Source organism: Pseudochaenichthys georgianus, chromosome 7 (assembly GCF_902827115.2).
Source record: "Pseudochaenichthys georgianus chromosome 7, fPseGeo1.2, whole genome shotgun sequence".
NCBI classification, from domain to species: Eukaryota; Metazoa; Chordata; class Actinopteri; order Perciformes; family Channichthyidae; genus Pseudochaenichthys; species Pseudochaenichthys georgianus.
Genome location: NC_047509.1, coordinates 910,691 through 938,421, shown reverse-complemented (window position 1 = coordinate 938,421; position 27,731 = coordinate 910,691). Strand labels below are relative to the sequence as shown.

At 41.9% G+C, this 27,731-nt stretch overlaps 1 protein-coding gene across 2 annotated transcripts; it reads left to right on the top strand.

Moving 5' to 3' along the window:
• The first annotated feature begins 23 nt into the window (after positions 1 to 23).
• LOC117449044 (protein NLRC3-like) lies at positions 24 to 27,494 on the top strand. 2 transcript variants are annotated; one of them, XM_034086401.2, is made up of 11 exons: positions 24 to 109; positions 736 to 882; positions 10,051 to 10,155; positions 17,579 to 17,808; positions 18,003 to 19,803; positions 20,609 to 20,782; positions 21,188 to 21,361; positions 21,761 to 21,928; positions 22,329 to 22,499; positions 22,924 to 22,967; positions 26,249 to 27,494. In XM_034086401.2, coding segments are annotated over exons 2-11 (2,994 nt in total). In that variant the 5' UTR covers positions 24 to 109; positions 736 to 757; the 3' UTR covers positions 26,251 to 27,494. The 2 variants fall into 2 exon arrangements, with proteins under 2 accessions (XP_033942292.1, XP_033942291.1); XM_034086400.2 differs by having other exon boundaries at positions 18,000 to 19,803.
• The last annotated feature ends 237 nt before the right edge of the window (positions 27,495 to 27,731 follow it).

The window sequence follows — 27,731 nt, the reverse complement described above, 5'->3', positions numbered from 1 at the left end:
AAGAGGAGCTGCAGACAGGGGGAGGGAAGTTGAAAGTGAAAGTATAAAGTCAGACTTGTCAGAGTGCCAGACTCCATTTTACAGCTCGACGGAGCAGGAGGACAACAGGGTGAGTGTTAACACCAGGATCTGCTTTCTGACACATTATTCACTCTGTTTTACTGGATGTCAGAACATCAGCGTCTTAGAGTCCAGAGAGACTTCTACAAGTGGTGTGAACTGGTTTTATTTCCTGTTTTCTGATTCTTCAAAGCAACATAACATGCGACAGCCCAGCGCAGTCAAAATGGGGAGCGGCCTGTCTGAAGTCTGTCTCTCTCTCTGTGTCTCTGTGTTTCTGTGTCTCTATCTCTGTCTCTCTCTCTCTCTCTCTCTCTCTCTCTCTCTCTCTCTCTCTCTCTCTCTCTCTCTCTCTCTCTCTCTCTCTCTCTCTCTCTGTCTCTCTCTCTCTCTCTGTGTCTCTGTGTTTCTGTGTCTCTCTGTCTCTGTCTCTGTCTCTCTCTCTCTCTCTCTCTCTGACAGCTGCATGACCCTAATATCATAACACAAGTTTATTAGTCTGTCTCTCTCGGTGTCTCGGTCTCTCTGTCTGTCTGTCTGTCTGTCTGTCTGTCTCTCTCTCTCTCTCTCTCTCTCTCTCTCTCTCTCTCTCTCTCTCTCTCTCTCTCTCTCTCTCTCTGACAGCTGCATATTGAAACAAGTGTGTTATTATAATGTGTGTGTTTGTGTTACTAGTTTATCTCTCAGACTGGAGAAGATGAGTGGTAGAAAAGATGAGGAAGAGGACACATCTTCAGTCTCCAGCTGTCTGTCTCTGAAGAGTGACCGGTCTATGCCGGAACCTCCATGGTTCAGTAATGAACCTGGACCCTCAGACACAAAGTAAGAGTTTCTGCTGTAACCTGACCTGCGGCTTCATTTATAAAGGGATATATGCTCAAAAAATGGCGTACGCCAGTTTCTACGCAATGTTTGCGATTTATAAAATACTAACTTGACCGGAAAACATGCGGTCCTCCACGCAAACTCTAACCCATGCGTACGCACTAAGCACACAGACGGGAGAGACGAGAAACTGCGACACCGTTGGCAGAAGGAAGAATGGAGAGAAATGTGTGGAAATAAAACCATAAACAAAATGTTACCTCTCATTTATCATATATGAAGAATTCATTTTCAAACATTGATTAAAGCCAATCTTAAAATGATTAAACAAACGCCTGTTTGAGACTCCTCAGTGCACACACACACATAACTTGGAGAAATAAATAAATACGGATATGTTATTGAAAACCACCTCGAATATGTTGTGTTAATGTTATGAAATGTTCTCTCATAAATGATGCGGTTTTGCATTTCTATAGGTTACGAGCATGGTTTTATATACTACTATGTTTAATCGTGTTTTATGCCGTTTGCTAAGACTTGATAAGTCGCTCATAAAACACAGGAGGTATGGAAGCTAAGAACACCATATGTGGTAAATTGTTCAGCTAATATAACACAGCACATTGTATTTCCTCTAACTGGTGGATATAGAGTTGCTGCAGTGGAGACGCTGCGCCCAGCTGATCGACAGCTGGGACACAAACCACCAAATACGAAAACATAATTCAGATCCAGTCGTCATGACTCCACTCCGGAGGGATTCCCCGATCATTTCTTACAGTCTCTCATCAAGGGGGGGGGGGGTCTCCTGTCCCCGGTACAAACACACTGCCTGAGGAAGGCTATGTGTATTCTTTTTGTCATGAACCTTTTTCGGACCACTTATTTATTTATTTTGGTGACGATCCGACCTCCATGCTGCTCCTCTGGTTCAAACTGCATCCACCAAACAATATGATTTATCTCCACCTCCCCACAATAACCAAAATCTGACATATCTGAGATATCTTTTTGAGCTGTTCTGTCGTCATTTCCTGCGATCTTCTTCATAAAGTCAGTCAGAATGAATGAATGGGCGTTTCTTTGACTATTTATAGGCATATATGGGCGTTACATGAAGCTCGCAAAAGCTGCACCGCATTTCGAGTCGGTTGTGATTTATAAAGGGAAACCAGCGTAGGAAGTGCTGTACGCACTTTCCTCGCCGGTTACCCAAAGTGACAGACCTAATTTTACCTCTATTTAGAGGCAATGGACGTCCACTCTCGGGAGAGAGACCTCCAGCATGTGTCCCTGAAATGGGGACTCTGTTTATTTCACACTTCCAGGAGAGACGACGGGTAAATCCCCTCTCTTTGCCGGCTCACAGAGCCCGAAGGACGGACTAGAGACCTCCAGCATGTGACAAGCCCTCTTTTATCCCCATCCACCGCATGACCCAGCTAAACTCCTTTACTGTAAGCACCAGCTGACTGTGCTTCGCCAAATGTCTTGGCAGTCTTGTGATTCTGCATGTGGATGATGTAGCCCTCAGCAGTGCCCCTTCTGTCCGCCTCAAATACCTCAGTGTTGGTCATGTTTGCGTACACACCCGGACGGTGGCCATACAGGAGGCTCCAATGGAGGGTTAGATAGCCATATAGCAGGTACTGGGTGATTGAGGTCGGATTGCTAGCCATCAGGTCACGGAGATTAGGGATGCGCTTCTCAGCGGCCGCCATGGCGGCGAGAAGCTCCGCCTGGCTCGGCAGACGATCCAGCTTGTTCCTCTTCACCTTAAACTGGTGGACAGTGACAGACTTTTTCAAGTTGTTCATGTTGGCTGTCACCTCTCTGATGATGTGGGTCATATCAGACTGGGTGAGCCTGCACCCCCGGAGCTTTGACTCAGACAAGTACCTCAGGAAATGGTTCACATTCTTCAGGAACAACAGCGATGTTGTGACTGCTCGGCCCGACTTTACAATATACTCGCTCCAGCCACGGACCCTCTTCGTGTCTTTTAGGAACAGCCAATCTGACAGCCGGTTAACACCATGGGCCATGAATACGAGGAAGTTCTTTATCAGGCTGACCTTGGACAGACAATTTTCTTTCCGTCTTACTGTCGGTGCGACACCCTCACAATGATCCCTGTATGTCTGAATGTACGTCTCCATGCTTTTAGGCAACGTGATTTCACGCATGGTATTCCCCCGTCCCTTCCCAGTGGACCAGTGATTTGGGGGAGAGGGCCAGTCCTTAGCCAGATTAGCTTTCAGCTTATTGTAGACAGACGCACGGGTCTTCTGGCATACAGGGGTCTCACTTAGGGCTTCAGGATATTGAAAAAAACTGACATTGTGGTTTTTTGTTCCCCTGCGATATATATTGCGGTTTTTTAACCTGTTAAGCCCCAAGGTCCCGGCGGGTACTTTACTTTTTTTTCACGACACTGTGTCTCAGGGGATCTTAATATTTAAGAACCTATTAATGTGTTATACCAGATTAACGGGAATAATCTCAGCTAATTGACGATACAAACCATTTTTACCAAAACAAAACGCAAGTCTCATAAGAAGCATCAAAATGACCCCCGAGCGAAAAATGCTAAAGGACTTTGGCACAGAACTCAAGATAAAAGTACCCTTATTACTTATCGTAGCTGCACTTACAAGATATCCGATTAAAGCTGAGGTTCCACAGATTATGTAGGTATATAGTATCATCACTGAGTGATCCGAACTCGCGACAGGGGAAGCAAACACAGACATCACAACACGTACCTTTATGGAGCTTCTAGGGGAGATCGTCTCACCGTAGCTGTCAATCTGATCAAAAGACGTGTTCAATGTCATTAAAACGAGAAAAGACGCGACTGAATCGGTTAATCCATAGGTTTTTAACGTCTCTGTATAAAATAAAATTTCATTTATAATCCATAATTCCATTTTTATGTAAAAATCGCAGCGCAAAAGTTAGCTGCTAATGGTAGCCACCAGAGTGGCTGCTGCTTCCGGTCTTGGCTATGCAGCAGTCTACCACACACACATTACCAAATAAGCAGTGAGTGACGCGTAGCCAAAACCGGAAGCTGCATACACTCTGGTGGCTACCATTAGCAGCTAACTTTTGTGCTCCGATTTTTACATAAAAATGGAATTATGGATTATAAACAATTGCTTCAAAGCCACAGATACATTATTAACCTATGGATCAACCGATTCAGCCGCGTTTTTTCTCGTTTTAATGCCATTGAACACGTCTTTTGCTCAGATTGACAGCTACGGTGAGACGATCTCCCGTAAAAGCTCCGTAAAGTTACGTGTTGTGATGTCTGTGTTTGCTTCCCCTGTCGCGAGATCGGATCGCTTAGATACTATACTTAAATAATCTGTGGAGTCTCAGCTTTAATCGGATATATATTATATGTGCAGTTTCGATAAGTAATAAGGGTATCTTTATTTTGAATTCTGTGCTAAAGTGCGTTAGCATATTTTTTTTTAAATGAATAAAACCGCACGTCCCTGCGGTGTGAATATCGCGGTTATCGCCATGACACGGTATATTGTTCAGCCCTAGTCTCACTACCGGAGGCTTCTGGGGACCGTATGACAGTCTTGACCGGGGTCTTGAGAGGGGTCTCACTACCGGAGGCTTCTGGCGACCGCATGACAGTCTTGACCGGGGTATTGAGAGGGGTATTGCTGCCGGAGGCTACTGTGTTTATGCCGGAGGTACTTGAGATTGCTAGGCCCTTAAATCGTATACATTCGTCCTCTTCCTAAAGCACAGCAGCAGTGGCACTCTGCTTTCTGGGTTTTAGCCCCTTTTTCAGCCTGGAATGCAGGGTCTTCACCTCATCAATGAGGGCATCGTTCTGAGCCCTCAATGCCACATTTTCCAGCATCACCTGCCTGCAGTCCTCTTCGTCACACTCGGTATGTGGGGAGAAGGGTGGAGGGTGCACCGGGTATTCCTCCTCATTGTCTATATCCAATGATGTAGCCATTCCAATGATGGGATTAGTCACTCGGAGGTCATGAAGCAACTGCAGGGCCACACTATGCTTCAGCCTTGCCATGACCTGATGTGCCTCATCTCGGGAGAACTCAGGGTGGTCATGAGTTACATGACGGTCTCTTCCCAGCATACGAACACCCTGTGATGGGACAGGGTTTGGTCCGAACATTTATTCTGCCACTGGCCATTTTAAGAATGATGCCTCTTTCCTCCAAGTTCCGCACTGCATGTTTGTGCTTAAGGTGCTTGTTCAAAGCCAGATAGAAGAGTCTGCACACCGGGCATTCGGACGACATCCTTACTAAAACAGACACAGTAAATTGTATTTAAATTATTTTCTGTTTCTCCGTTTATATGCGTTAGCGTAACCGGTGATGGCAACATTGGGTCCGATGCATCAATTCATGGTGCCCCGATGACGAGAGGGTTTGGGGTGCCCCGGAACCAGGCAGTACCCCAGCAGGAAACACATTTTATGGTCAAAGGAGGAAAGAGTGATAGAACCGGGGTAAAGCAAAGAAAGTGTCCGACAATAGTGACTCTCTCGGTCCTATTCTCCAGGCAATGCGGTACCAGAACTGGGTCAAATTGACCAAAATGTAAAAAAAAGTTTCAATTCATCCATGGAAAAAGGCTGAAATGAAAAAAAGTATCCGAAAATAGTGCATCAAGACCCGCAAGAGTCCCCTCTCAACTCCCCTTGCATTCCTCCACAGTCAGAACAAGTCTGAGTTCACTTTTTGGAGATCCATAGAAAAGGGGTGAAAGTGAGAAAATGTATCCGAAAATAGTGTCTCATAATGCGGGGAGAGTCCCCTGACAACTCCCCTTACATTCCTCCAGAGACCAGTTCAAAAATTTAAAGTTTGGTAAGAACAATGCTGGGGGGTCTCCATGCAACAATTGTATCCGAGCCAGAGCACACATGGAGCGGACACATTCCTCCATGAAGTGAAACAGCCGGTTTTTTTTCGAGTCCCCTCAAAAACCGGGTTTCCGATTTCGTGCAGATGGTATCTTGAAAATGATGAATGCATTTTTTTGACGGAGAAGGGGAGGCTTGGATTCCCCTCTCCGTTGTAAGTTGCAACGGGGGAGTGGAAAAGTGTCCGGGGCTTCGGCCCGAAGCGCCGAAGGGTTGAGCTTTTTTGAGCCCCTTCTCCGTTGGCACTTTTTGAGAATTTATTTAAACTTCATTTTTGATTATTTTAAGATATAATTGACCGTTTTCTTTACTTTTTTCTTCTTTCCACGGGTGGGGGCGCATGGCAGGCCGCCTATGAGCTCCCAAATTTGGCCTGGAACCTCCAGGAATTGTGGGCTAAGCTCCATAAACTGACAAAGTCACCCAGAAATGTCACTTTTATAGCCCAAAAATATATAATACAAATACATTTAAATAGTAAAAAGTACAATTGTGCTCCGAATTACCCTGAATTTGATTTATATAGCCCCATGATAGTGAATAAAAATAATTTTCATGGAAAAAAGTGTTAACGCCTGATTAATATGTTTGTAATGCTGGCAGCAGGTTCACTGCTGTTAGCAGGGTCTCACACTCACAGGCACCTATGCAGAGATCCAGGGTGATGCACAAGGCTTTTCTACCCAGCAATGAGTCTTTGAAAGCTGGGTAAAAGTGCTGTGAATACAGGGAGAGAGCAGCCAGAGAGAAGCGGGGTGTGAGACTCACACAGACACAGAGAGCTCCTTGCAGCACATGGCTCTCTCACCCAGACTGCACCCAGAGGACAGGCTGCGTCACAGCACTTTGTAACCCAGGAAAGTAGCTTGAATCGTGGGTACATGAGTGTTAAAAGTGCATTAAACTGTTTTAATTCCAATGCACATTTGACTGCATAAACAGCCGGTCATATGGACAGGAAACTGTCTATTTCGTCCACATTTGACTCATGAAATGTACAAAAAGATAAGTACAGCAGAGTCACTGCTGTTAGCAGGGTCTCACACTCACAGGCACACAGGCAGGGACCCAGGGTGATGCACATGGCTCTTCCACCCAGCAATAAGTCTTTGAAAGCTGGGGGAAAGTGCTGTGAATAGAGGGAGAGAGCAGCCAGAGAGAAGCGGGGTGTGAGACTCACAGAGCGCACCCAGAAAGATCCTTGCAGCACATGGCTCTTGCACCCAGACTGCACCCGGAGATCAGGCTACTTCACAGCACTTTACAAGCCAGGGATAGTGATTAAATCCTTGGTATACATGTTTTAAATAGTCTGAATCCTCCAGGGCGCATCACCGCATTTTACAAGCCAGGGAACGTGCCTGAATCCTGGGTGAACATTGTTTAAGTGTTTTTAAATGTGTGGAACAGTGTTTTGTCAATTTCAAAACTCTCCCGTCATTGACCGGAGAAATTGGGTCGATGTTGTATTCAATCTGACCGTTAATATTCCAGTGAGACAAAGTACGTACAATGACCGGAGTGATCCCATGTTAATTTTGTCCCAAAACCGGAGCATTCCCTCACCCCTTTCCTTCCAAGTCTTGGCACATTATACATAAATACAGATATTCATTTAAATGTTCTGACGTTTCCCTGGGTGGTCGGTACAGACAGGTACGCCTACAAATCCGAAACAGGTGCTAGTTAAAAATTAAATATAAAAGAAAACAATAGCCAACCAAATATAATATGTAAATATAAGAAAAAATAAAAATGAACATCAAAAGGAGGAGTTTAGAGCTCAGATATCACTTGTGTTATCGGTTTCCATCTTCTCTCAAATGTTTCTAGTTTCAGTCGTAGTCTTGCTGTAGTTTTTTCCATAATAAAGACCTTATTTACTCTGTCTCTCCATTGCGTGATGTTGTGGTTTCAACCTCCAACATAGATCAGATGTTTTATTATATTTTGAGGTGATAGATGGGGTGTTAAAATAACGCATCTTCACCTTCCAATCAAACCACATTGGACTGTTAGTTCATTTATGTCCAGACCTGAAAGTCTCCTCCCAATCATCCGTTATTATTACATTTGCTTCCAGTTCCTATTTTTCTTTAACATCCATATTATTGTCATTGGATTAATCTTGTAGTGCTTTATAGATGTCTTTGAAATTAGCACTTTTTTTTTTTACTCTTCCTCTGTACATTTCATTAGCAATTATTCAACTTTGGTTGGTTCCTTGCATATTTGTTCCCACTCAATATGTTTCTGGAGGTAGTTTCTCAGTTGCAAATATTTATAAAAGTCATTATTTGGTAAGTAAATTCCTGTTTGAGTTGTTCAAATGATTTAAAAATGTGCCCCTTAAAACTTGTGCTTTAAATATTAACCCCTTGTTTGTCCATTTCTCGAATCCTGCGTCTATATTACCTGGTATACAATCTGGGTTTGTGGCTATTTTTGTAGCTTTGCTTACAGAGCTTGATATATTATATTTATTTTGTATTGTCGACCATATTTTCATTGTTTCTGTAATGCACTCATTTAGAATCTTAAGGTAAAGAGGCATTCTTCAGATTTTAAGATTAGTGTGTATTGTGCAGCTCGTTGAATGCTTTGATCTCAAAACAGAGTGGAGAACAGCTTGAAATTCGCCTAAAAAAATTGAAATGTTAAACCTGCCATAAGTCCTAAACCCTACACTCCTGTGACATCATTTGTTGATGAAAATGTAGGAAAACATCTAAGGTTGAAAAATAAAAACATTTAAGTATAGAATTTGAAAAAATGTCGGAGGGCGAGGATGTGACAAAAACTGTTCACATGAAACCCTCTCCTTTCACTGATCACTACACAGCTACAGTCACCATTCAGCTTTTAAAATATTCAGCTTTCTCTGATTTTTCAGCAAAGTTCAGCAACACATTTGCGCAACTTACAGCATTCACACGCATTTTCAGCAGGAAATGCCTTTTCTAGCCTAACCTGTTATTTAATGATCGCAGTAAAGCAACGTAGTAACAGTACAGTAACAACCTTTAAACTCTTGATCCCTGCCGTCATCAGCGGTAGTAAATCATCTACATACTGTTAGTCGGGAGGGGCTGATAATTTATTCCGGCAAATTACTCAGACCTACTAATTAACCTAAGAGAAGTTATTGAGTCTATGTAAGTTTACTGCTTGGCTCAGATCCACCAACGTCAGCAAGATCTCACCTCTATCAACTCCTGAAGAACCAGGTTCAATTAACTGCTGTTTCAATTCAGACGACCCGCTAAATCTGTTTAAGCGATCCCGAAGGATTTTGATATCAGTAAATGAGGTGTGGCCCTACCTAAGTGTGAGTGTGGCAGTGTGCAATCTTACCTTTGAAGCAGGAGAGGAGAGCGCAGATGTCTTTTAAGTTGGGATCAGTTTATTTGAAGAAAAATAGGTCCAAACGTATACAGGGTTTCTACCTTCTCTCGTTACAACATTATAATCATACTACACATATCATGCTGGGGTTATTTTCTAATCTAAAACCTTAATTCATAGTTCATACATTAAAGTCTTCCGACAAAATCCAAAGGAATTTCCTCACAGATCGACAGGGTTAACAGCCACACTCTATGGCCTGACACATTCAGAGGTCAGTTCCTCAAAATGTTCAGTTAGAATTCTAGTTTTAAACCGTCATCCAACCATTCACTCAGCATCCAATCCACAGAGATTCAAGCAATAGTTACCAAGTTTGAGAGAACCTTACCGAGGCGAAAACCCAGCTCTGAAGCTTTCCCTCTCTCACCCAGCGTTTTTATGCTGCAAACAGGACAGAAACCCTAAGACACCTTCCCATGCTTGTGTAAAAAGTTCATGACCTCTAGTGTGCAGGACTGGAGAATATTATTCTCGGCTATGACATAACCACCTTTTTGGGGCCTCAGTGTATTTCAGGAGCCCCCCTCCCCGTGTACTGCTGTGAGGAAAAAAAGGAAGAAACTGTCTCCTCTCTTATCAGTGACACCCATAAACCATTATAGGCCTTACACTCAACTTAACAAACCACTTTGTTTATACTGTAAATATAGAAAATCATAAAATATGAAGCATTTTCATTGTGGGTTATACAAGAATATAATTGATTATAATTAACTTTCGTTTTAAGTATTCAATCTCTAATATGGAGATCTCAACAATACAGACAGAAGTCAAAATGTGCTCTCTGAATGAACTAATGATGTTTAAAACATGTGTTGTTTCCACAGACAGAGAGCAGAGTCTCCAGTCCCCAGCTGTCTGTCTCTGAAGAGTGACCGGTCTATCCCGGAAGCTCCATACTTCAGTAATGAACCTGGACCCTCAGACACAAAGTAAGAGTTTCTGCTGTAACCTGACCTGAAGGGGATTCAGTTCTTATATAATCTAATATATTAAACTGTTCTTTAATATTATCTTGTGTGCAGTTTGTACAGAACAAAGGCAGCAGAGTACAGCAAGCTAACATTATTTGAGGATGTTTTTATTTTCGATAGCAAACAAAACGTTCTTGCTAAATTACTTCTTCACCTCTCGTGAACCGGATTTTGTGTTTGTGACGGAGACCTGGGTCCACGCTGGCGAGTATACACCGTCCTCTGAACTTCTTCCTCCTGACTGTACTTTCTTCAGCTCCCCCCGTGCCACCGTCCGTGGTGGGGGCCTAGCATCAGTGTTTAGAGTTAGCCTCCAATGCCGATTGCTTCACCCTGTAACTAGCTATGTTAGCTTTGAGATGCAGCTTTTTGAACTGAACCCGGCCTCGCCTATACTCTGCGCAGTCGTGTATCGTCCGCCAAAGTGCAATAAGGATTTCATAAGTGACTTCTCTGACTTTCTGTCCGGGATCATGGTGAAATATGATCGTGTTTTGATCTCCAGAGACTTCAATGTCCATGTGTGTTGCGAGTCCAAACCTCTGGTTAGGGACTTTTTAAATCTCCTTGATTATTTTGGTCTCGTTCAGTCCGTGGCTGGCCCACACACGAAAAAGGACACACTTTGGATTTAGTATTATCGTTTGGACTGTCTGTCTCTGTGGATGAAATATGTGCAGCAACGCGTATCTCAGACCATTTACCGGTTCTGTTTACAACCTCGATCCCTTCCGCAGGAGTCGAATCACGTGCCCCTGCGTGCCGTCTGTGTTCAATTAACCCCTTGACTGCCTCACAGTTCTCTGATGTTTTTAATGCTTCTCCGATCTGTAAATTAGAGGTGAACTGTGTTTTTAGTGCTGATGAGCTTATCTCCATGTTTGACTCGACATGTACCCTAATACTGGATTCTGTTGCTCCTTTTACGCTTAGACGCACCAAAGTTCTCTCAGAGCTGTGGCTCAATGACTGTACTCGTGCTCTCAGACGCGCTTGCAGGCGTGCAGAGAGAAAATGGAAAAAGGATAAACTCCATGTCTCCTTAGAAATCCTTCGTGCTTGCCTTTCCGACTACCAGACGGCAGACAAAGCAGCCAAAACGGAGCACATTTCTCTGTTAATCTCCAAAAACAGCCATAAACCTCAGGTTCTTTTTAATGTCCTCAACTCGATCATTAATCCCTGTGATGTTTCTCCAATTGTGCCATCGACTACTCTCTGTGATAAGTTTCTTACATTTTTTTTATTGAAAAAGTATCTGCTCTTAGGCTAGCCCACACTAGTGCTACCCCAGATTCTGCTCCTTTTCTGTGCCCTGCTGTCCTCGACCACTTTGAGCCTGTATCCCTCTCTTCTCTCTCGGATGTAGTCAAGCACCTGCGGCCGACAAACTGCACCTCAGACAGCATTCCCTCTCGCCTTCTCAGAGATGTTTTTGAATCAGTTGGAGCAAGTATTTTATTACTTATAAACACCTCTCTTAGCTCAGGATGTGTCCCAGCTGCCTTCAAACATGCCGTGGTCAAGCCACCACTTAAAAAGAAAAATCTCGACCCTTCCATTCTCACAATTTTTTTTATCTAAAGCCCTGGAGCGAGTAGTCTACGTCCAGCTGCAGTATTTTTTAACTATGCATGACATCCATGAAAAGTTTCAGTCTGGCTTCAAACCCATGCATAGCACTGAATCAGCCCTTTTAAGAGTTTTTAATGATCTGCTCCAAGCCGCCGACTCAGGTAGCCCAGCTGTCCTGGTGCTGTTAGACCTGACGGCTGCCTTCGACACTGTGGACCATAGCATCCTGTTGTCACGGCTTGAACAGTCCGCTGGCATCACAGGCTCTGCCCTTGCATGGTTCAGGTCCTACCTGACAGACCGTAGCTTCTCTGTGCCGCTAGGTGCCTTCTCCTCTGCCAAAGCCCCTCTTACCTGTGGGGTTCCCCAAGGCTCGATTCTGGGCCCCATCCTTTTTCTACTGTAAATACTCCCCCTAGGTTCAATTCTCACAAAACATAATATCCCCTTACATGCTACGCTGACGATGTACACATCTATCTGCCACTCAATTCAAATATCAACTCATTAGAGCTGTTGATGAACTGCTTAGCAGAGATCAAATCCTGGCTGAGCCAACATTTCCTCAACCTCAATGAGAGCAAGACTGAGGTTATCTTTTTTGGACACCAACCTCCAGCCTCCCCGGTTGATATTCTGCGCTCCCTCAAAAATAATATCCTCCCCTCTGTAACGAACCTTGCAGTGACCTTCAATAGCGCTTTTAAATTCGATAAGCAGGTCAGCAGCGTAGTCAAAACCTGCTTTTTTAAAATACGACTATTGGCTAAGACCAATTCGTTTTTATCTTATAAAGACCTGGATAGGGTTATTAACGCCTTTGTTACCTCGAGGTTGGACTACTGCAACGCTCTGTACGTGGGTATGGACCAGGCGTCAATTAAACGCCTGCAGCTGGTGCAGAACGCAGCTGCACGTCGACTCACTGGCCACAAAAAGCATGACCACATCAACCCCAATTCTGGCCTCACTGCACTGGCTTCCAATTTGGTTCCGAATTGATTTTAAACTCCTTTTATTTGTTTTTAAAGCACTAAATGGGCTGACTCCGGCCTATATAGCTGAACTTCTCCATCGCTACACCCCGGCCAGAGCTTTAAGGTCTGCTGACCAGCTGCTGCTGATGGTGCCCAAGACCAGGCTCAAACCCTGAGGGCACCGAGCCTTCACAGCAGCTGGCCCCAGGCTCTGGAACACTCTGCCCCTCCATGTGAGGTTGGCCCAGACCCTAGGGGTTTTTAAAACTACTGTTAAAACACACTTCTTCTCCCTGGCCTTTTAGTCAGAGCGGAGCACGACTCCTGACTTTTCCCTGTGTTTTTTATATATCTGTTGTAATTTATTGTCTTTTATTATGATTGTAGTAATGTGTTTTTATGTGATTGTAGTATTTATTACATGTACAGCACTTTGGCCCGACCAAAAATCGCTTTTAAATGTGCTTTATAAATATGGTCGACAATACAAAATAAATGTAATATATCAAGCAGTCCCGGATGTACGGGGGTGCACCCTCAGTTGAGTCGTTATGCACCCTAATTTGAAAAATGAAAAGTGAAAAAAAATAAAAATGAAAAGTGAAATACTATAATATTACATATCATATAATAATAATAATAATAATAATAATAATTTAGTTGAAATAAAATACATTGTAATTGTGGTTAAATAACATTGTCTGCTGCATTTATTTGGTCAATGTAAACGGTAAGTAACGTTATGTCAGGTGCGCGTGACCTGTGCCGCTGCACGTTCGTCATCTGCAAGGTGCTTACACAGCAGTCAGTGATGGACATCAGAAAATGGTTAAAACAACCAGCCCTTATCGCCGGCAGTAACACTGCATCTACTGCAGGTAATAACAGTTCAGATCATGGGGACATTACATTACCCGCGGCCACTGTCGTGGACACTAACGCCCGACTCGCCGGCTTTGCCCGCCTCGCCCACGGAGGCGGAGCAGCCGCAGCCGTCTTCGTTGCCCCAAACACCGCCACCCCTCAGCGGCCCGCAAGTGCCAGAGGACCTCGGCAAAGCTACAAAAATAGCCACAAACCCAGATTGTATACCAGGTAATATACAGATGTAGCGCTTCATTTCAGACGCCTACCCGTGCGGGTCCGTGATCGGCACGGGGTGGGCCCCTGCTGAAAAGGAAAACCCCCCCGCAGGACTTGATACGCCCCCTTGATAAATAAATGTAATTTTAATGAAAGCAGCTGCAATAGATCATGGATCCACCAGGGGGAGCCGTGAAAAGCTGCCACACTGGAACTCATGTGAAATAAACAGCTGATAGATCTACAGGTATCTGATCGGATATTTGTTAAGATCCATATGTCACGGATAGGATCATATTCTGTGCTAAATAAGAGACATGTATTCATTTACAAAACATCACCATGTTTTTATTTAACAAAATAATGTTGTTTAATTCACGTAGGCCTAGGTGTAAGTACAAAACATCGCTATGTGTTTTCATCAGGAAATGCAGCCCGGCTCAAGCAAACGATTTTCAATCATCATCCTCACGATCATTTAATGTATCATATGTTCGAGTTGAAATGAATGCAATAATACACTAAATTTAATCCACGTGAGTTTACAACAACAAAAATAATCGCTTTGTTTTTATATCACATCCGACCGGAGGAAAATGCAGCGGCTCTCACTACCGATAATCCTAATCCCACGGGCAAACAATAATATGTACAGTGTTAATAGTTTACTGTATTATTAGTGTCTAATATTACTGCTATAATAATATTACTGCTATAATAATCACACATTGAGTTGTTGAAATCAGACCGTCGTTTTTTTTAAACAGTCTGAATGAAACGGCAGCTCTCAGGTGATCAGCTGTGTGTTTACACAATAAAATATGCATAGTAATTTAATACCTTCCAACACACATTGTAAGAACAGTTATGTTTCATATGAGTGTTGAGAGCTGTATCCACACATCTCTTAATGTTGCCCTCAGTGCACCAGATTGATGCATTTAACTTCAATTTAAATAAAAACATCTTCTGTTGTAACAACAATAACATTATAAATAGTAACATAGCATGGTATTGCACATTTAGCTTTGAGTGTTACTGGCCTGAGATTTTTTTATTACATGAATTAAGGTGTATAGTATTCGTTTATTAGTCCCCGAGGGGAAAATGGGTAGCAGCACATCACAGAGGCATTTAAAAAGTTAAGACAATACATTCTGGAAATGTTCACATCAGGCACCTTCAAGTTAAACAATACTACAGTAAACAATTAACAGTAAATAATGTGGATTAAATCACATTTATTTCGTTAAAAATAAACGAAATATGATTTCCTCCGGAGTCGGCTTGACTCGGTTTGCATTCATAAAGAATGCACAAATGTGTTTAATCGTTAATGTCAGATATGTAGGCTATGTCCTGAGCAGGCTATGTCCTGCTCAAGATTAGATTTAACTTTATTATTATTGCACAGATTACAGGTACTGAGACAACGAAATGCAGTGTAGCTTCTAACCAGGTGCAACAAGCAGTAAAGTGAAAAGTAATGTACACAATCTACTGAATAAAATATAGAATGAATTGAATGAATCATACTTCAATAATGAAAAGTAAACTAATATTAGACAAATATGAACTTTAACCATCTTCAAAACTCTAAATCTATCTAACTATATCTAAATTCTCAATGTTTGTCTGTCACTTTACTTCAATCGCAGTCTCCCGCCGTCTCTCTTCGTCTCCCGCCGCCTGTCTTCGTATCTCTTCGTCTCTCTCCATTTCCCGCCGTCTCTCTTCGGTTCCCACCGTCCCTCTTCGTCTCTTTTCGTATCACTCCGTTTACCTGATTACCTCACCCCCTCCCTGGTAAATACATCCTGTTGAGCAGAATCTACAGTTTCCAGTATTTTCCGTTTCATAAAATGATCAATATCTCCGTGTTTACTGGGTCTTTTTGCATGAAACAAAGACTGGGATATAGTTTCAAGCCAGTACTTTCGACAGAAACACACGGCAATGTTGTCCGGACTGTTGTTTTTATGCGGCACCGGCTTGAACAGGTCATGTGATCAGATCACGCCGGCGTGACGGTCGACTCCAAAGGGTTAATATTAAATACCTATAAGTATTTTTACAACTTGTATTTAGAAATACTTTGTTGTAATTATTGATGCATAAATGTGTTCATCCATTCAATGTGGCATCTGCTATAATGGGGTTAATGTATGATATTACTTAATAATACAATACATTATAATATATGATATGATAATTACATTTTAGTTTTATTCATTTCTTATTTCATAGTTTCTCATTATTATTATTTGTATTGCTCATCTTCTTTTTGATTTTATTAATCTGTGTGAATCTGTGCTGTCCTGTTTTTCACTCTCACCCTGTTGCTGTTTGAACTACTGAATTTCCCCACGGGATTAATAAAGGTCCATCTTGTCTTATCTTAATGTATAAGTTGAATTACTTCAATCTACTGTACTGTGTAAAAACACCCCAACAATATTACAAGAAATATACTGCATAAAGCAAACTATATACTTTATTTGATCTAAAATATTGATGTTTTTTCATTATAGTAGCTTGTGAAAACCATACAGTAACACATGTGATTACATGCTACAGTATTCAGCAAACACAACTGCAGAGCTGCAAACATTGCAAACAGACTAAGTTCTACAACACCCAGTTGTCTTTGTGTATTTTGTGAATGAAGCGCCATTTCATGGTTAAATCCTGTAATTGAACAAATGGGGAAATTGGGCAACGCCCTCTAGCAATTTGGCAACACCCCCAGCCACTGGCATCCGCTGGGCTTTTGACTGGGACACACCCATGTGAGTCCGATCTGGAGTGCTACATCTGTAGACGCAGGATTCGAGAAATGGACAAACAAGGGGTTCATATTTATAGCACAAGTATTTAAGGGGCACATTTTTAAATCATTTGAACAACTCAAACAGGAATTTACTTTACCAAATAATGACTTTTATAAATATTTGCAACTGAGACACTACCTCCAGAAACATATTGAGTGGGAACAAATATGCTAGGCGTCGCTTGGCCTGGGCATTAGGGGCTTTAGCCCCGAATGTTTTTTCTGTAGCCCCGGACAATTCTCCCTCAATAATATAATACATTAACCGTGCTTTACCTGAACCTCATCATGACACTAGAGAGGACGGCAGGATTGTAATTTCCCGTGTTCAGTGAATGCAACAGAGGAAAGACACCAGGCCAATCAGAGAGTTGCATGGAAATAAACGTGTGCTTGTCATTCAAGCTCGGCTCTGAGTGTGTGTGTGGCAATAGCGCATTTAGTGTGATAGAGAGAGAGGGAGGGAGAGAGAGGGACCGGTGCCAGCAGGGACCGAGTTGTTAGCATCTGGTTAGCTATTTCAATATGCATTTATAGCATCATTGTATCAGTGGCATAAAAAGGTTTTAAATGGCAAAGATATTAATAAATACTCTCTAAAAACTAAATGCCATCCAAAACACAATTTACTACTCGGGCATGTTTATGATATGTATTTTTTTAAGATGTTTATTAATAATATTGATAACCTGGTGAGCTGGTTGTGTTTAGCATCAGCAGATATAACAGAGTTTTGTGTGATTACATGTAGAGTCAATGCAAAGACCCAGATCCGTGCCTGGTGACACATGTCACCGGCGTATTCGTGCAGCGTGACACATTTAAACTTGAGTGTGAAGTTGGTGACGCTCTGCCCATTGGTGAGAATCAGCTCCTCTAATGTAAAGTGCTGTAAAGGATGTGTTGATCTCCACAGAGGGAAGAGGAAGAGTGGTGTTCCTGTGGAGGAGCAGCTGTCCAGCTGTGCTCTGTGTCAGGACGTCCTGAAGGATCCAGTCTCTACCAGCTGTGGACACTGGTTCTGCAGAAAGTGCATCGCCTCATACTGGGAGCAGAGACCTCCATCAGGAGACCCATCCTGTCCCCAGTGTGGGAAAAGATCCAGAGCTGGACTGCAGACAGCAAGTCAGACCAGAACTGTACGAGGTAAGAGGCCGAACACACGCAGCGTTTTATTCCTCTTCCTGGTTCCTTTGTTTCTGAATAGGTGTACTGTTGTAGAGCAGAGACAGTAAGCTGTTTATACAACATTTAAACTCAGTCTGTTTGTTGTTTGATTGTTATAATTAGATTCTCAGAGCATTTTCCTCATTCTCTCACGTTTCCTTCTCTTCCAGCAGAGAGTGGTCTGCAGAAGGTTCTAGATGAACATAGGCTCAGTCTGAGGAGGAGATGTGAACGTGTGACTGAAGGAACTGGTCAAAGTGAAACCCTCCTCAACAGGATCTTCACTGAGCTCTACATCACACAGGGCCAGAGTGAAGAGGTTAATACCCAACATGAGGTGAGGCAGCTGGAGACAGCCTCCAAGAAGAAGCCCCTCCATGACACTCCAATCAAGTGCCAGGACATCTTTAAAGCCTCACCGGACCAACAGACTCCCATCAGAGCGGTCCTGACCAACGGAGTCGCTGGAGTTGGAAAAACCTTCTCGGTGCAGAAGTTCACTCTGGACTGGGCCGAGGGTTTGGGAAACCAAGATGTCCGTCTGGTGATCCCGCTCTCCTTCAGGGAGCTGAACCTGATCAAAGGTGAGCAGTACAGTCTTCTCAGGCTGCTCCATGTTTTCCATCCAACCTTACAGAAGGTCACAGCAGAGCAGCTGGCTGTCTGCAAAGTGCTGCTCATCTTTGACGGCCTGGATGAAAGCAGACTTTCTCTGGACTTCAGAAACAGTGAGGTTGTGTCTGATGTCTCTCAGCAGTCCTCAGTCGACGTGCTGCTGACAAACCTCATCAGGGGGAAGCTGCTTCCCTCGGCTCTCGTCTGGATAACTTCCAGACCTGCAGCGGCCAATCAGATCCCTCCTGAGTGTGTGGACAGGGTGACAGAAGTACGAGGCTTCACTGACGCCCAGAAGGAGGAGTACTTCAGGAGGAGATCGAGTGATGAAGACCTGTCCAGCAGAATCATCTCTCACATCAAGAGCTCCAGGAGCCTCCACATCATGTGCATGATCCCAGTCTTCTGCTGGATCACTGCTGCAGTTCTGGACCACATGTTGACTACAGACCAGAGAGGAGAGCTGCCCCAGACCCTCACTGACATGTACTCACACTTCCTGCTGGTCCAGACCAAGAGGAAGAAGCAGAAGTATGAAGAGGGACATGAGACGAGTCCACAGCAGCTGACGGAGGCTGACAGGGAGGTTCTTCTGAAGCTGGGGAGGCTGGCGTTTGAACATCTGGAGAAAGGAGACATCATGTTCTACCAAGAAGACCTGCAGCGCTGTGGTCTTGGTGTCACCGAGGCCTTGGTGCACTCAGGAGTTTGTACACAGATCTTCAAAAGAGAGAGTGTGATCTTCCAGAAAACAGTCTACTGCTTTGTTCATCTGAGCGTTCAGGAGTTTCTGGCTGCAGTCTACGTGTTGCACTGTTACACCAACAGGAACACAGCGGTACTGACGGACTTCCTGCAGAGAGACTTTAACAACAGCAGAGATCAGGATTACCCATCCCTGGATGTCTTCCTGGAGGGAGCCATGAAGAAATCCCTCTGGAGTGAAAATGGCCACCTGGACCTGTTTGTCCGCTTCCTCCACGGCCTCTCTCTGGAGTCCAACCAGAGACTGTTAGGAGGCCTGCTGGGTCGCACAGACAACAGACCAGAAACCATCCAGAGAGCCATCAGCAACCTGAAGGAGATGAGCAGTGATGAAATATCTCCTGACAGGAGCATCAACATCTTCCACTGTCTGACAGAGATGAAGGACCTCTCAGTACATCAGGAGATCACAGAGTTCCTGAAGTCAGGGAACAGATCAGAGGAGAGACTCTCTGAGATCCACTGCTCTGCTCTGGCCTACATGCTGCAGATGTCAGAGGAGGTTCTGGATGAGTTGGACCTGGGTCAGTACATAACATCACAGGAGGGACAACGGAGACTGCTTCCAGCTGTGAGGAACTGCAGGAAGTTCAGGTAAGTCCAGATGTGATTAACTTTATAATCTAATGTGGATCAGGAGTTTAATTATTCAAATAAACACGATAACATTTCTGCTGTTTAAATACTGAGAGCTAAATCAAACCAACACTGTTCTTCTATTTATTTATAATAATAGTTGAACTGAAGCGTTCCTCTCTTCATATTGAGTGATGGAGGCGACATGTCAAACACATGGAGGACTCTAGAGGTTTCTCAGCATGTGATCACACCACACAGCAGGACCTACGGTTATCACAGAAACATGTCATCATTACTTTCTCGTAGTTTCTTTATCGTTAAACAGACACACACGTTTTGATGTCAATGTGTTGGAGTTTAAAATCAGATCTATATCATGTCCCACCAACAACAGAGTAATGTCTTAATGCTGAGATACTGGGAACATCTGATGGTATCAAGTTGAACATATTGAAACTTTATTGGTTTGTTAATTGTGTTTGTGTGCGCGATAAATGTTCAGATGCTCAGAGAAGCCAAAACATCCTTCATCCATCATTCACATCCACATATGAATTAACATTTAAATATGTACATCTCTAATATCGTCAAGTGATTCATTTAATTTCTGTTTCTCTGGTAACAGTCAGTGACAGCAGGAGCACAGACATGTGATCAGATCACACTGACAACTCATTACACTCTATTATCATTTATTATATTAAATGGACCAACAGCAAAGATCTATCAGAACATGTCAAATATTTTTTCATCGAATGCTTGATGTTAATATAATAGTTCCTCTTTTTTAACACATGTTCTAATATATGTTTTATTATAGACTTGCTGGCTGTGACCTCTCAGAGACTCACTGTGAAGTCATGGCCTCAGCTCTGAAGTCCGACCCCTCCCATCTGAGAGATCTGGACCTGAGTCGGAACTATCTGGATGATTCAGAAGTGGAGCTGCTGAGTTCTGGACTAAAGAGTCCAAACTGCAGACTGGAGGCTCTCGGGTCAGTTCACTGACTGCAGTTCATATTGATCTGTTTGTGTTCATGATTTTTCTGAATTTGAATAAATACGATGTTATTGTTATTTGTTCCGTTTCTGCTAACGACTGAATATTGATCAGAGTAACAGAGAGAAGGTGAATGTGTGAGGGAGAGAGTTTGAGCTTCCACAGACTCACCCTGTGCTCCAGGAGTCAGTGGAGATGCTGTCAGTACTGAGGAGCTGTGAGGGAGAGGAAGGAGTTGTTCAACATCTGATCAAAGTTAAAGATCCAGATTATCAGTGGATTGTTTCTGCTTCATCTCTGACATTAAAACCCTGTTTGACTCTGAACAGATTATTAAACCTGGAGTTATTTCAAACAGGAACTTTGTTTTCTAAAGTGACATCATGTTTTCTTTATTCAGACTGTGGGACTGCAGTTTGTCAGATATCAGCTGTTCTGCTCTGATCTCAGCTCTGAAGTCCAACCTCCATCTCAGAGAGCTGGACCTGAGTGAGAACTACGCTCTGAAGGATTCAGGAGTGGAGCTGCTGAGAGATCTTCTGGAGAGTCCAGACTGCAGACTGGAGGCTCTCAGGTCAGTTCACTGACTCTCTGTTACTGCTGGAGATCTCACATGATCACTTTGTAACTGAACCTCATTTATATTCATTAATAACTAACATCCATAAAGTTATAAATGTCCTTATATTCATATTTCATTTTTACGTACTGAAGGAAGAACTGCAGACATACATGATGAGTGTTTCTTAAAGGAACTGTAATAGATGTTATTTGTAAAAAGTAAATCTATGTATTTAATATTTAGTAAACGATAACGTCTGAATAAAGGTCATCTGAAGTCATTTTAGTTTCACATGATAAAGTTCACTTTCTGAAGCAGACAGATGTTTCTGTTCAGATTCATTTAAATGTTGAGAAACATCTGATTGGATTATAAACAAAGTTTTATCCTCATCATGTTTTCTTTATTCAGACTGAGGGGCTGCAGGTTGTCAGAGATCAGCTGTTCTGCTCTGGCCTCAGCTCTGAAGTCCAACCTCCATCTGAGACATCTGGACCTGAGTCAGAACGATCTGCATGATTCAGGAGTGGAGCTGATAGATCTTCTGGAGAGTCCAGACTGCAGACTGGAGACCCTCAGGTCAGTTCACTGACTCTCTGTTACTGCTGGAGATCTCACATGTTCACTTTGTAATTGAACCTCATTTATATTCATTAATAACTTACATCCATAAAGTTATAAATGTCCTTATATTCCTTTTTTCATTTTTACGTACTGAAGTAAGAACTGAAGACATACATGTTGAGTGTTTCTTAAAGGAAATGTAATAGATGTTAGTTGTAAAAAGTAAATCTATGTATTTAATATTTAGTAAACGATAATGTCTGAATAAAGGTCATCTGAAGTCATTTTAGTTTTACATGATAAAGTTCACTTTCTGAAGTAGACAGATTTTTCTGTTCAGATTCATTTAAATGTTGAGAAACATCTGATTGGATTATAAACAGAGTTTTATCCTCATCATGTTTTCTTTATTCAGACTGAGGGGCTGCAGGTTGTCAGAGATCAGCTGTTCTGCTCTGGCCTCAGCTCTGAAGTCCAACCTCCATCTGAGAGATCTGGACCTGAGTAAGAACGCTCTGCAGGATTCAGATGTGGAGCTGCTGAGAGATCTTCTGGAGAGTCCAGACTGCAGACTGGAGACCCTCAGGTCAGTACGGGGTCTCTGCTGGTTCAGCAGTATTGTATGAAACACAGGGAGGTGTTTCTCTCACTGGGAAACAGATCAGTGATGTTACCCACTGACTGCAGGCTCTCTCATTCTTCCATCAACCAGAGAAGGCCAGCTGGAAATGCAAAGCCACGTTTAGTCAGTCATCAACTTTCCACCAGACATATGGGGTTTGACAGAAGAGTGGAAAAGGTGGTCTGTGTTTGATGGGATGTGTTCAGCTCCTTGACTAATGGCTGTTACTTCCTGTCATGCAGCTGAGAGCTGTGGCAGTCAGTCGTAGTGTTGCAGAGAAGATATGATGGGATGTAAAGCATGAGATCAGGACTCTGAAGCTGACTCAAAGAACAAACACTTATTTTAAACTGGATCCATAACTGTTAGATTGTGTTCATCCCTACAGGATCGGATATGATGAGACGATCAGAGCCAAGATCCAGAAGACCTGTGAGTACTGAATATCCTCCATTCATCCAGACATGAAACTCTTTGATGGAGCATGTCCTCAGAGGAAAACAACACTCTGGTTTCTCTCCATCATTTTGGCTGTTTCTCTTTACAACAACTGTCTATCAACACAGTGAGGCGTTCACTGACACTCTGTAAAATGTATATAAACTCTGAAGAATAAAACACATGAAAACCTCAACATTATAACCAGTCTGTTACAGTATTGCCATCAAAATATACTTCAGTACAGAAGTACTCAGATCTTGTACTTGAGTAAAGTAGAAGTACTCAGATCTTGCACTTGAGTAAAAGTAGAAGTACTCGGATCTTGAACTTGAGTAAAAGTAGAAGTACTCAGATCTTGTTCTTGAGTAAAAGTAGAAGTACTCAGATCTTGTACTTGAGTAAAAGTAGAAGTACTCAGATCTTGTACTTGAGTAAAAGTAGAAGAACTCAGATCTTGTACTTGAGTAAAAGTAGAAGAACTCAGATCTTATACTTGAGTAAAAGTAGAAGAACTCAGATCTTGAACTTGAGTAAAAGTAGAAGTACTCAGATCTTCTACTTGAGTAAAAGTAGAAGTACTCAGATCTTGAACTTGAGTAAAAGTAGAAGTACTCAGAGCGTGTACTTGAGTAAGAGTAGAAGTACTCAGATCTTGTACTTGAGTAAAAGTAGAAGAACTCAGATCTTGTACTTGACTAAAAGTAGAAGTACTCAGATGTTGTACTTGAGTAAAAGTAGAAGTACTCAGATCTTGAACTTGAGTAAAAGTAGAAGTACTCAGATCTTGTACTTTACTAAAAGTAGAAGTATTTGCCCACAAGCATGGAAAATAGCAACAATTATTCCACTTGCAAAAAATCCAGCTGGACCATTTTATGGTACAAATAGCCGTCCAATAAGTTTATTACCAGCATTAGCAAAGATAATGGAGAGAATAATTTTCAATCAAATACAAAAATACTTTGAAGGTAACAAACTTAATACTGTGTATCAACATGCTTATAGACCTGGCCATTCCACATGCACCGCTTTAACACAAATGACAGATGACTGGAAGGGCGAACTAGATAATAGGAAGTTAGTGGGTGCAGTACTACTCGATTTTAGTTCTGCTTTTGATGTCATTGACCATTCTTTGTTGTTACACAAGCTGGAACAATATGGTTTTCATTTGGAAACGCTGAAGTGGTTAGAAAGTTACCTGACAAATCGAAGTCAAACTGTTTTTTTTAATGGAAGTCTCTCAAAGATGAAAACAGTCACCTGTGGAGTACCTCAGGGTAGTTGCTTGGGACCACTTTTATTTTCTATTTTTACAAATGACCTACCATTAGTGTTAGAAAAAGCTAAAATTGTAATGTATGCAGATGACTCAACAATATATTATGCAGCATCAACTACAAGAGAGTTGACAAATGTTATGAATAAAGATCTACTACTGATATCAGAGTGGGTCATAAATAATAAGTTGGTACTTAATGCCGGAAAAACAAAATCGTTATTAATAGGATCAAATCATCAGTTAAAAGGTGAACCAAAATTGCAACTACATTTAAACCATATTGAAATTGAACAGGTCAAGGAGACAAAATTGCTAGGTATAACCCTGGATTATAAATTATCTTGGTCTAAACAAATTGATAATGTTGTATGTAAAATGGGAAGGGGTGTGTCACTTGTAAAAATAATTGTAAAATATTTGCCTATGGATGTCAGTAGACAAGTTTTGGATGCTTTGGTTCTGTCGCAGCTTGATTATTGTTTGGTTATATGGTCTAGTGCTGCTGAAAAAGATTTAAACAAACTACAAGTAGCACAAAATAAGGCAGCACGATGTGCACTGCAGTGCTCCTACAGAACCAGAGTCACTGAAATGCTGGAGACACTGAAATGGTTAACTGTCAGACAGAGGTCAACTTATATTTTATTGAATTTTGTCAGAAATATTACAGTGACTCACTCACCAGATATATTATCACAAAGGTTTATAGCGCAATATGCACAACATAACTATCAAACACGACATACAATAGAAGGAAGGTTTGTATTACCCAAATCTAAATCAAATATGGGACAGAAAACAGTCATGTACAGAGCCATGATCAGCTGGAACTCTTTACCGGTTCACATCATTCAGGAAAATTCTCAAGTACATTTCAAATGGTTGCTAAAAAAGTATTTAAGTATTACAAAGTACATTTGAACTGTGCCTGTGGCTATGTATGCATATATTATTATGTAAACTTATTTGTGGTTTGGCCTTAGGAAGGCGATAATTGGATGACCATTTTAGTTTCACTTCATTTCACTGTAAATAGCATGAAATTATGAGCTGTTTTAATTTTGTTGTATGTTTATGTATGTTTTGAGTGTGTGAGGACCCCAGGAAGAATAGCCAATGCTCATGCTAGTGCTAATGGGGATCATAATAAAGACATAAAGACATAAAGAAGTACTCAGATCTTGTACTTGAGTAAAAGTAGAAATACTCAGATATTGTACTTGAGTAAAAGTAGAAGAACTCAGTTCTTGTACTTGAGTAAAAGTAGAAGTACTCAGATGTTGTACCAGAGTGTAGGAATACTCTGTTACAGTAAAAGTCCTCCATTCAAAATGTTCCTCAAGTGAAAGTAGAAAAGTATTCTCATCAAAATATAGTGAAAGTAGCGACAGTAAAAGTAGTCGTTGTGCAGATTGGTCCATTTCAGAATAATATATATGATATGTTTTATAATGATTGATCATGAAAGTGTTCTCAAAGCTGGTGAAGGTGCAGCTAGTTTGAATGACTTTGTAGACTGCAGGGTAGCTGGTGGATTTACTCCAGGTGGAACTAAAGACTGATTTAACACTTGATTATATTTCACATCATTCATCCACATCTGTGAAGTAACTAAAGGTATTGAATACATGTAGTGGAGAAGAAGTACACCATTTACCTCTGAACTGTAGAGGAGTAGAAGTACAAAGTAGCATCAAATGGAAATACTCAGGTAAAGTACAAGTACCTTAACATTGTACTTAAGTACAGTACTTGGGTAGATGTACTTAGTTCCTCTCCTGGTCTGTAAAGCTCTCCCAACATATGCAGGTTAGCATCCGGCAGCTTCTATGTGCTGGGGACCCGTACTGTACATGTCTATCATCACACTTTGGGGCCCTCAACATGTGTGGGTTCCCAGCAGGACTCTCTGAGCTGCAGACACATTCTTTCTGGGACTTTGTTCCAGATATTTGGAGCATAATAACTGAAGCTGTTTCTCCATGTTCAGGAACTCCCATCCCCCGAGTCCTGCGGCAGGAAGCGCTCCTTCTCTCCAAGAACTCCTGGACCCTGCAAGCTGGTCCAGAACCAGAGTCCCAGTGAGGAGTCCAGCCAGTCGACCTCTCACAGTTAAACTAAACTACAACATTATTAAAGATCTTGTTCAACATTAAAAGAGGATGCCTTCAGACTGTATCCATAAGTTTCTCAAGCTGCAGTCAAAGCAGATCATTTGTGAAAATATATTTTAAAAAAAATTACTCTGAATACTTTCTTTGGACATTTCATTGAAAAAAAATGTTAAACAAATATTTTTAAATGTTTCTGACTTTCTGAGTGCTTTTCTCATGAATTAACGACTTCAATCTTGTTTTTTTTCTTGTGTATTTCATAAACAGGATATCAGATTTTTTTTTCATGTAGCTTTAAGACTAAATATTATTTTCTCAGCTCTGTCATACATTTTTTTTTTTTTAAATAAATATCAATTTGTTGTACTTATATCCTGATTGATGAGTCAACAGTAAAGCAGTCAGGCGGTAACGGTCAGCTGGCATGTGTATCTGTTCATTGGTTCATATGTGTAGCATGTTTAATGGCAGTGTTTTGAAAATGGCTGACAGGTGGATATGTCAGATCTCTGTGTGTTACTCAGAGAACCGTGTGCAGAGTTTTATAAAGTGCAGAGTTGAATTGCACATTGTGTGCAGAGCTGAACATGTGTTTAGAGTTTTGTTTGATTTAATCCAGCCAGTTTTGCCGAGGCAAAGCATAAGGGCTCAGAGCTTGGACCTATTGTGTTCACATTATATACGCTTCCTTTAGGCGATAAGGAATCACTCGGGACATTTTCATTGTTATGCGGATGATTCTCAATTATACACAATACAGACAAAAGTATTGGACCACCCACACATTAGAGAGATGCCGCAGGTCCTTCCTTCCTGCAGCGGTCAGACTATATAACCACCACGACCCCTAGTAGACCCCCCACACAACAACACAGACTATAACACCCCTTGTTGTTAAATACCAACTATGTGCAATATGTGCATTATATATATATATATATATATATGCCGTTAAAAACTGTATTTTATAAAATGTGTAACTTTTTAAAAATTATAATTTTTTTTTTTATCTTTAATACTTTGTTGTATGCTTTAGGTAACATTAAGCTGTCTTTGGCTATTTTCTGCTGTAACAATGTACATGTATCCTCTGTGGGACTAATAAAGGTATTCTGATTCTGATTACACCTCCAGGAGCTTTTAGGACATCCCATTCCAAACTCTTAGGCATTCATTTGAACTTGGTCCCTTTGCAGCTATAACAGCTTCCACTCTTCTGGGAAGGCTTTCTACAGATCTTGGAGTGTGTCTGTGGGAAGCCCTTTCATCCAGAAGAGCATTAGTGAGGTCAGACACTGATGTTGGACGAGAGGCTGGCTCTCCGATCTTTTAAACATATTTTAAACATAGTATATGCAG